Source organism: Gregarina niphandrodes, assembly GCF_000223845.1.
Source record: "Gregarina niphandrodes unplaced genomic scaffold scaffold00009, whole genome shotgun sequence".
NCBI lineage: Eukaryota > Apicomplexa > Conoidasida > Eugregarinorida > Gregarinidae > Gregarina > Gregarina niphandrodes.
In genome coordinates, this window is record NW_011646046.1 from 237,745 (window position 1) to 248,432 (window position 10,688).

General features: G+C 52.7%; 3 protein-coding genes across 3 annotated transcripts; 1 reads left to right on the top strand and 2 right to left on the bottom strand.

Annotated features, from left to right (window-relative positions):
• Positions 1–813: 813 nt before the first annotated feature.
• On the bottom strand, positions 814–3,224 carry GNI_061670 (putative transmembrane protein; the record flags this gene model as incomplete). Its single annotated transcript, XM_011136255.1, has 2 exons — positions 814–1,639; positions 1,747–3,224. 2 exons carry the CDS (start codon positions 3,222–3,224, stop codon positions 814–816), a joined length of 2,304 nt encoding a protein of 767 aa, XP_011134557.1.
• Positions 3,225–5,783: 2,559 nt separating this feature from the next.
• GNI_061680 (hypothetical protein) lies at positions 5,784–6,737 on the bottom strand (the record flags this gene model as incomplete). Its single annotated transcript, XM_011136256.1, has 1 exon — positions 5,784–6,737. The coding sequence occupies one exon, from the start codon at positions 6,735–6,737 to the stop codon at positions 5,784–5,786; it is 954 nt and encodes a 317-aa protein (XP_011134558.1).
• Positions 6,738–7,772: 1,035 nt separating this feature from the next.
• Positions 7,773–8,427, top strand: GNI_061690 (putative gag-pol polyprotein; the record flags this gene model as incomplete). The annotated part of the gene is made up of 3 exons (XM_011136257.1): positions 7,773–7,808; positions 7,853–7,937; positions 7,970–8,427. 3 exons carry the CDS (start codon positions 7,773–7,775, stop codon positions 8,425–8,427), a joined length of 579 nt encoding a protein of 192 aa, XP_011134559.1.
• Between the last annotated feature and the right edge of the window lie 2,261 nt (positions 8,428–10,688).

Sequence of the window (10,688 nt, forward strand, 5' to 3'; positions counted from 1 at the left end):
ATCCAAAGTCGGCGCAACCGTCCGATCCGGGGAGGGCCATGAAGATGACCCAATCCTGAATCGACGGTGTGACAAGGTCGGTTCTTGGGCGTCTCTAGCTGTAGCCAAGAGATGTCGTCAGACTGCCCGGATACCATCGTTGGAAAAGGCTTCAATCGTGAGGGCGGACTAGAGAAGTACCCAGATGATCAATAAGGTCCAGCTCGTAGACACCTTCCGAAGATCCTGCCAAGACGGTTCAAGCTCATCTGCGCCAAGCCCGTTGACCCAGTAGACGACGTCCCGCCCGCCTGAATCACCGGTGGAATTCGAGGACTGGTCCCTTACAACAGCCTACCGGTTCTTGACGGCCAACCCCCTTAAAGGTCAACTAGTTGTTGGAAACAACTTTTGAATGGAGCCGCGAGCTCAAGGGAGTGCCGTGAAGATGAACGAAATCCTGAATCGGATGCGAGTCTCTTTGCGTGCTCCGCTATATTCAATGTGTGGTACCACCTGTGTTGCATACTTCGCCCTCCCTCGGGTAGCTTGCCTCCAGCATGGGGCTCGTTCGATGGCATTCTTCATAAACTACCTCCCCACAGGCGCCTTAAGGTTTCTTTTATGCTTGCAAAAACGGCGTTTGGTAGACGACAGCGAGTCCTACCCATTTGGGGACGACTTGCCAACGCCGACAGGTATGCTCCTGCCGGGGATGAAGCAGGTTGATGTGACGGGGTTTGCAAGGAAGGCAAACCGAGATGCGACCAAGTGCATCGGCAGCCACAAATCGAACGTAACTATGCATGGATTATGCACGAGTGAAGCGGAAGGTTATAAGAGGGGTGGCAGGATCTCGCCGGGACTGGTTAAGAAGGCCTCTCGTCTGTATCGAACGAGGACCTGAGCGAGGGTGGCCATTTTGTTCTCATGTGTAAGAGTCTCGTTTTGTTTTGTCCATTGGGTAACAATGTCAGTATACAATGCTTTGATTTGGAAACGTCTGATGCTGAGAAGGCGGACGGTTTGTGTGAGTAGAATGTATATGATTTCGAAGGTTAGATAGAGGACGTTGATTAGGAATATCCATAGACTGGTGTCAGAGCGACTAGTATCGTATCCGTAGAGGAGTGTGGCCACTGCGCGGATGCAGACAGCGATGAGGAGCGCCATCCAGTCTGAAACCAGGAGCATATCGCACAGACGGACACCACGGATTACATTGGGTCCTATGAGTAGTTGGTGATGGTCGACAGGTGCGATATGATTTTTGCATACGAGGAACGAAAGAATCGACGAGGTTGAGATCCACCCACACTCGTCCGTCTTTGGCTCCGCATCTCGGCCCCGTCCACTACTTGCAAGTCGCCTAGCCACTCGACTATGCGGCTGTAACGCGTAATACATGAACTTCCGAGATAGAAATGCCGATTGCACAAAGAACAACCCCTGCATCAGACTCACCACCACTGGCACACCACATACTACGAATAATGTGGCGCCATCCAGACTCAAAGACCCGAATGGTCGCGCGCCAAAAATCGAATAGACCGCCTCATCAATGTCGAACACATTCAGCTTACGGAACGTCCAAATACTCCACCACAAACTGAAACTCCGCAACATGTACAAAGCAGAAGTAAACAACGAATCCAACACACTACAACAAAGAAACTTGGAACAGAAACACGTGGAAACACGTGTGCGTGGAAACACGTGTGCGTGGACTGGAATAGGCTGACTAGTAGAGGGCGCGGGTGCGCTTACTTGACCGTGCCCACGTGGGCCAGAAAGTTGACTGTGCCGGCGCTCAGAGCAAGGATGCTGAGCGCTGCCCAGGAGGAGTCATACGGGTCTCGCCAGAAGCGGAAGGTGATTACGCTGCAGTCCGCCTCGACGCAGTAAATGCTATCGGTAGTCCAAAAGGAGAGAATGCCCACCGCAGTAATCTGGCAGGCCCAGTGCACCAAGAGCCCCGCCGCCAGACGGGTAACTTTCCAGTACGGCAGAACCAGACCCGCGTCCAGGCGCTCGCCAATGCTGTGCCGACCGCCAGCAGTCGCACATTGCATGATCTTGACTATCACACGCTGCATCGACGCCGTCCGTACCGGGAAAAGCGGTTTGTTGATGCGGCTACAGTCCAATAGGTTCTTCTCGATTGCCTTCCAGTCGTTCTCCCGCAGCTGGTCGTCTGCGTAAAGCCGGTGCAAAACACTGGTCAGCACCGCGTCCGTAGCACCTAGGTGTTCTCCCACCCCACCCAGGTGGTCCCCCCCGCCTCCCAGTGCTTCTAGTCGCGGGTCGCCAAGACGAAGATCGTTTAGGCGGTTGAGGTCGGCACCGAGACCGAGGGCGTCTGAGGGTTTCGGGATTGTGTTTGCATTCCATTGGGGGCCGGAGCCGGAGGGCAGGTTGGTTCGTACCACATCGCTTTTGCCGGGGAAGTCTTCAGGGCGCGGCTGGTCGATGGCGGTGGCCGCACGGTAGGTGGTGTAGTTGAGTCGAAAGATGGAGAGCGGGATTGAGATGACATTTTTGAAGAGAAAGACCTGGAAGCCGTAGCCGTGTTTCCAGAAGAGGACACGAATAATGATCATGGGGACGTCGATAACGAGCACAGAGGTGAGGGCAACGAACTTGCGGGTGAGGTACACGTCCTTGCGCTCGACTGCTTCCACTTGTGCGGACTTGGACGGCGCCGTATCCGCTTCGAAGGAGCTGCTGGAGAAGGAAGGCAGCGACAGCGAGTGGCAGAGGATTCCCAGCGCCATGACCACTCCGTTAGCGGTCTCCAGGCGCGGGTGACGGCCGCGGAAGTCATAAATTAACGTGGAAAACCTGAACGCTGTACAGCAGTCGACTAGATCCAAAATGACATGCAGCGCAATATCACAGTAAATCAGAGACTCAATCGTGACCTTGTAATTTGAGTACTCAAACACTTCCTTCGACCCCCTCCCCACCCAGAACGCAAATAAGAGTGGTGCGAGATAGACCATAATGCAGAACGCGTAGGACTTCGCCAACACCATAACCTCTGCACTCACGTCGTAACCGATACCACCCAGTGCACTATAGTAGGTAAGGTTTTGCTCCAAACGACCTTCAAACACAACAAAGTAAAAGATGCATAACTTGACGGTAAATGAAACCGTATATAACATCCACTCCAACACTCCCCTCGTCGCCGGAGCCGTCTCGTGAAATCCTCGCAACAGATGCAAACAGATTATCGCATCCATTACCACAAATAGCCATCCATACCAACCAGTCAAATCTACCACAGTTACGTTCACTTGCTAACGGCGTACCTAGTAATAGAAAATCCAAGACCGCCGCCTGTAAGGCAAACACGAGAATGTGGATCGACATCAAGAACATTTTGCCACTCCTCTCATCAAAATGTAGCCACCGAAATGTTTACTTCATTAAATAACCCCTCCCCCTTTCCTCACCGACCAAGCCAACCTAACCTAAAAATTCACAACCCGCTACTTGGCCAGAAAAGGTTCCCGGAATGCAACATGGTCCAACTGGCGGCAACACGGTTTTGATTAGGCCATTCAGCAGACAATGTCACGACCAGACGACCGGTGAACTACTCTGCCGTCGTCCGCAAGCATCGGCTCAGGACGCTGTGCACACCTTCTTCTAGCTAGAGGTTATTGGTCCTTTCCTCCTCTCCTTTGGTACACCGGTTCGTCTTCACCTGTTGTTTTTGAATCCGCACAACCCGGACCTACTCCGGCACAGTCATTCGCGCGGTCATATCCATCGACCCCAGCTTACTATCACCCCCCAGTTACTAACTCCGGGCAATTGTGGAAATTGAATTTATTGCTGGCACACTCTCTCACATACCACGAACAAGACATCCTCACAACGTTGGGATGCAAGCGGTAGTTCCAGATCAAGAGAGAGCCAGCTATAGAGTGTAGCCACGTCTGTCCATAAGGTTCCCGGTGAACGAAAACGAGACGAACATTGTAACCGTAGCGCAGATGAAAAAAAACAAATTTCGCGAGCATGAGGACAGCAAGAGGGCGTGGTTTGAAATGTGGTGAAAGCCTGTTGGCTTTGTTGATTGACAGCACAGGTAGCATGTCTAGTATCGATGGGTGTGAGATTATCCACATGAAGTGTTCGGTAGGAGAGGGGTGGAGTCCTCGGCGGGACGATGCGTATGTGGATTTGTTGGCGGCAGTTACACCAGATGTTAAGCACCGATTCAAGACGAAATCAATGTTGCTGGAGTGGAAAGATTGTAACATGGTCCAGCTGGCTAACTCAGAATTGAACGAAAAGGTTTCGGATTACACGCTATGCTATCTCGTGACTATCATGGCTCATAGTGCGATTGCACAACATCCAGTTGATGCCCTGAGCGATGCTCAGGCCGAAGTCTTAATACGGCAGTTGAGAGAAAGGATTGCCGGACCGTATGCTCAGAGAATAGAGGGCTACCGAAGAACTATGCCGCAGGTTCTCGCCCCAGCCGAAATCCAGTTCTGGATTCAGTCACGCGAACCTGATGGATCCTTCTTCAAGCCAATGGACCGCGGGTCAGCTCACATTAACCTTGATTACGGCGGTAGCGAACCTTACCCTAATAACGGCGGTAGCGCAACTAATTTGACTTGTGATGGATGGATCTAGCGACCACCGTCCGTCTTGATATTGAACGGCATCGGTACTGCACCCAGACCGCACAGCCCTTTCCGAGAAATTAAATTTGCGGATGAGGACGGCAAGAGCAACTGCCATCGGGTTCGGCTTCGAAAACCTGTTGGCTGTGCTCGTGGACAGTAAGGGTGACATATCTAGCACTGCTGGGTGCGAGATAGTCCACACTAAGTGCGCGGTTCTGGTCGGAGGGCGGCAAACGCTTTTGGATTTGTTAGCGGCCGTTCCTCCCGACGTGAAGCACCGGTTGGAGACGCAGTCTATGAAGTTGAACTTCGCGGAATGCACCATGATCCAACTGGCGAGGTCAGCACTGAATGAAAAGGTCCCTGCTTCCGCCCTGTGTGACTCCCTTAGTGCCTTGGCTAATTGGGCGACTGAGCATCTTCCTGATAATCTCCATGCTCAAAGAGGAATCTTGGCGGCGCATTTGGTCCGGAGGATGGCGGGTCCCTTTGCACGGAAACTGCGAGACTACGGGCAAGCCTTTCCACAATCGATTTACTGGCCGAGAGCCGCTGCCAAGACCCAATTTTGGGTGCATACTTGCCACCCCAATCAGTCTTTCTTCCAGCACCCACCAAACGAAAGGGGAGAACTAAACGAGCACGCAACTATTGACCATGGACTCACTTTCGCTGGACCAACTCACCTTCGTCTTGAATACGGCGGCACCGAACCTGATATCGTTTGCGACGGATGGATTTGAACCCATCACCTTCTCCAGCCAAGTCCCTACGATAGTCCCTACTGTAGCAACACACAACAGTGGACTCGCGCTCGGTCATAACGTCTAGCTCGCGGGAAGCCGTTAGCTAGCCGGTGTATCTGGTATTGTTGGTTGTGAGCTTATTATCGCGAAAGATTTGTTCCAGATGCGTAAAGATTTTCGTTTCTTGCGCGACCGTCTTTATGAACACCAAAAACAGGACACACGTTTGGGACACAAGACAGCACAAGTTCGTGACACATCAGGTGGGGGTGGCTCAAGGCCAACAGAAAAGCGCCGTCTGAGGGACCATCAAGTCGTTCGCGGAAAAGTGCTTGGAGAAAGAGCATAATCTGACGTCAAAAAACAAGTCAAAGACAAAAAAAAAGAGCTAGTGGTCAAGTGAGCCCTATCCGCGTAAGACAAGGTCAGCCATTGAATCTAGGCCATGAAGCATCTGCTTCGTGGCGAAATTGGACAGTGGTTCTGATGCCTTCCACACACCGCATTCAGCCTCTGCCTCGGTCGGTCTGTGGGTGGGAGCCAAATTGTCCAGTGCGACTTCCGCCTTAGTCCACGCGTTCGGGTCCACAACGTTCTGTGGAAGAGCGGGACTGTAAAACGGAATGCTGCAAGTTTTGATGTGCTCAGTCTTATTGAATGGATACCTGATGAGTTTGCGCAAGACGAACTTTGACTCCTTCGGTATCCTGTTCTCTGTGCGTAAATGCGAACCGTACAACCACAATCTCATACCTTCTGCACCGTCATCGGAGTCGTCAGAGTCGTACTCCTCTTCTGGATCGAGTATGTAGTTGTCCACCGTGTTTTCTTCCTTCACGATTTCTTCCTTCACGATTTCTTCCTTCGCCTCGATCCACTTTTTTTTGGCCTTTTCATACTTCGAAACGCGGCGAACCAATCGTGCTCGCCACTCATCCAATCGTTTTTCACGCCTTTCTCGAGATAGGCGAGGGTATCCACGGCGGCCTCTATCAAACATAAAAACGCACTCGTCTTGCTCCACTTGGTAGTCAAAGCGGTCCAGCCAACGAATCAATCTTGCGTCATGTTTTGTGAACTGTTCACACATGACTTGGTCCAAGACAAACGCGCAATCACGAACCGTTTTTAACACGTGGAAACAAAAGTCCGTCCCGGCATTGAATTCGGCGTGCAACTCTTTCAGGGCTTCATCCGACAAGTCATCGTGCACCTCATTCTCCAACCCAACTACTACATCCGGCATGTCCTCAAACAATCGACAGGCATCCACCAACAGTCTACCAAGATTGCCATCAACTGGCAACGACTGAAAGGCCTGCACAAAATCCACGCGCTTGTCGTTCACTCCAAAAGTCATTATGACTCTGCCCAGCATGGCCCACCCACGGCTCAAGCCCTCAGCGCTGCGAGGACCCTCAACACCCAGCAAGCACTTCATTAAAAAATACCCCCAAAAAGAATTTTCTTTTTTGCCGACACGTTAATAAAGAAAATCGCGCGTTCCGACTGGCTGCTTGTGTGAGAGCGCGGCGGACATCATGGCGTCACTAAGACTTACAGGAACATGTATGAATTGTTCTGACAACCACGGTCCAAGGAGTTTGTACGGCAATCTCATCATCCAAAAGTGCGCCATCTGTGCCTAGTATTCTAAGAACAACATCATCGCGCATAAACCGTCCGACTGACTCGATAGTTCTGCGCGATTTGTTCATGCACCGAAAACGGTTAATCAAAAAAATGCGGATGCGAAGCCACTCCGTGTACCTGCCCCGAAAGATGAGAGGCTGTGATCACAGTGAGCCGGCAAAGACGCTGTGATCCAGATGCGTTGGCCAAGGGAACGAGCCCGGATTTTTTGTTGAAGGCCGTCGTCAAGGGGGTCGAGTTGGAATTCAATAAGGATACAGGCATGTGTATTTTGAGAAGGGATGACTGTGAGAAGGCAGGGGTCGCGTTGTCACCGGTGACTGAGGAGATAGTCACGGTGATTGGTACGGATCGCCTGCCGGTGACGAAACACGCGGAGGTTGAGATCAATGGCCGGAAGAAGGCAGTGCGTTTCGTCGTACATGATCAACCCCAGATCCCCAACCTCTTAGGGGCGGGAGAGATGGCGCATTTCCTAGCGCCAGGGGGAGTTGGGGCCAAGGCATTGATTCTGGCTGCCAAGCGCAGAGAAGTGGACAGATTGAGGCTAGCCGGAAAGCCCGAAGCTAGAGGAAGCTGTAAAACGCAACTTCGACAAACAGGAGCGCCTCTTTGAGGAAGAGACGGGGCACATGGGTGGCACACTACGCACAAAGTTGTGGAGGGGAGTCGCGTTAAGGTGGCGCAGGTCTGGGATCACTTAAGGACTGCGGCGGGCCATCGTATTTGCTGTACGCTTGACATGTCGTCGGGTTTCTGGAATGTACCCATCGGTGAGGTAAGCATCTTACTGCGTTCGTCACGTCATTTGGGCTTTTTGAGTTTAATGTGATACCTTTCGGGATTAAGAACCCACCGGCGGAATTTCAGCGCGCTATGGACGCGTCTTTTGAGGAGGTGCTGGGCAGTAGCACGCTCTGTTACGCGATATTGTCGTAGCGATGGACGGCGAAGCCGGGATGCTAGACAGGATAGAAAAGATCTTGTGGTTGTGCAGGGCGAACGGATTTTACCCGAGACTCGATGAGAGTGAATGGTTTAAGAGCGAGGTGAGGTATCTGGGACACGTCACTGTCAAGGACGGCAAGAGGTGTCAGGCGAAGGAGATCGATGCTCTTAAGAACGCTGCGGCCTGTAGCGACAAGCGCAGCTTGCAGAGTTTCCTTGGGCTAGTTGGTTGCTTGAGGCCTTTCATCCGGAGATTTGCCGAATATACGGCGCCTTTGTTTAACCTGCTGAAGAAGGGGACGGTGTTTGATTGGGGGCCTAGACAAGCTGATGCCTTCAAGGCTCAGAAGGAGGCAGTAGTCGAGGCCGCGTTACTATACACACCAGAGCCTGGCCAGCCCTATACCATTGAGACGGATGCGTCGGTGTTGGGGATTGGCGCAGTCTGAAGCAGAGCCAAGGGGGACGTGAGGTGCCTCTGGAGTTTGCGTCCAAGAAGTTTACCGCTGCCGAATGTAAGTGGACACCCGTGAAAGAGAGCTCTTTGCTGGTCGAGTGGGCTATAGACAAGTGGGCTGACTACGTCGCTCTTTCTCATTTCTCTGCTACCTGACGGTGGTGGACAAAGGGAAAGTGTTTCGGTGGGCCTGGCTGATTGTTGCGCCACGCCGCACGAGACGAGACGATGACTCGCGTGTGGAACAGATGGCCCTTGGGGGCGCGGTGGTTGCACATGTAGGGGCACTAGTTCTCGCGAACCGGCCGAAACTTCGTGGCGGCGTACAAGTCAATGCCCCCGGAGTGGATCGTAGGGGTTCGGAAGGACGGCAAGTGGTGTCGACATACGGCCTCAGGAAGGTGTATGTGCCTGAGTCACTGCGTACCAGAGTTATCGTGTTGTTTAACTCTGGGTCGAGCGGTCACATGGGCGGGTTCAAGACCAGGAAACGAGTGATGGGCCTATACTACTGGCCGGGCTTGGCTGCGGACGTAGCACAGACGGTTAAGGACTGCCTCGTGTGTGCACGCGAACGCCGTCGAGCTCCGATTACCTGTCCCATGCCGGGAGGCAACCTCGATGCTGCCGTTGTTTTGGATTTGGTGTCGTTGGACCACGTTGGACCTCTCAATCTCGGTGGTCAGAACTGGTGGGTACTGATGGCTGTGGATCCCGAGCCTAGTGGCAACACGGCAGACGGTCAAGATATTCTACCGAGGCTGGGTGGTGCCTTTCGGAATTCCACGCATCGTACTTTCAGACCGCAGGGGAATGGCATAAACGGAGCTTCTCACCAGGCGCTCCGATCCGGGCTCTGCGCGCTTTGGCAGGAAGGGCAAAGGAATCTATGGTAGCTGCGGTAGAAGTTGGCCGGGACGCCCCACGAGGAGACGCGGCAGCGAAACCGGGCGGCCCGTTGGGGACACCGTAGTCGTGACAATGGAGCCAGGGTTGCAGGCAGGAGCGCGAGGAGGACCATTAGCTCCCACGTGGGTCCCGGCTAGATGGTCGTTACCCATGCGGATTACGGAGGTTGCACGAACGCAGGTCAGCGCCGAGAGGTGCGACGCCCCTGGCAGGACGGTCCGGCGCACAAGGACCAGGCACGGAGGTTCGCGGTGAGCAAGGACCCGCTGCATCGCTGGCTCACGGAACAGTACGTGGAGGATCAGAGAAACCTGGAGTTGGACAAGGAAGACAGTCGCAAACGACAACGGCAGGGTGCCACTCCAGACGAGGAGTGACGCATCTTTAGTGGACTTCTGCCTCCCTTCACTTGCGGGGGCGTGCTGAGCCGGCAAAGACGCAAACGGCTCGCCTCGCTATAAACACACATTGACCGAAAGCCAACAATTCACCATAAGAAAGCTACTAACCAACAAGGTTAAAGATACCGATATACTTACAATCAAAGCGTTAACTACAAAACCACAAAAGACCTTCTCCGCATCTTCCGGAGAACCTCTGAAACTATACCTAGGCTCCTCCAACACAGTCGCAGGACTGATACTAAACAAGCTGATAACCGCATCGATTCCGCTACCCGCTATGCTAACTCCAATGAAGCCCAAGGGGCTTATATGCTCATCAAGAATACCTTAGCCAAATCAAAGACCACACCAGAACTGCTAAATCCCAATTTCAGATGCTGGCCGACACCCTTCAGAACGTTCCGATCTACCAGAACCTGCGACTACAGAACATGCTCCTAAGAATTGGACTGGAGTTGTCGTCTGAGGAAATAAAAAATCCGGCTACAAGAAGAGACTATCGAGGCAACGTGATTTATTCATGGGCGGCTCCGTGGCAAGGGGCCCATTGTAAAACGTCAGCTTGATGTCATGTAAAGCATCGTTAAAACTTCTGTGTTGTAATCTCCTGCATCGAAAATCGCACTGTGTCACGTTGTACCCTGGTCTCTTAAATACGCTATAATACCGTAGCAGATCTTCCGCGTAGGTATTGACGTGATTGATCTTTCCCCATCGAATTGACTTGCCCGATGGAGTCGTGACATCGGCCCAAAATGTCGCCTCAGGGCAATAACAATCTGGCCCTGAAATGCGCGGCTCACAGGGGTATCCGTAATATTGACGACAGCGGTTCATTTCACCGTCGTCCAATCCGGGATATGCCAGCCCTACGTTGTGTATGTGTCGTTCACTACTCCGGAAGGGGTCTTCGCCAATCGACTCTATTGTCACCCATCCG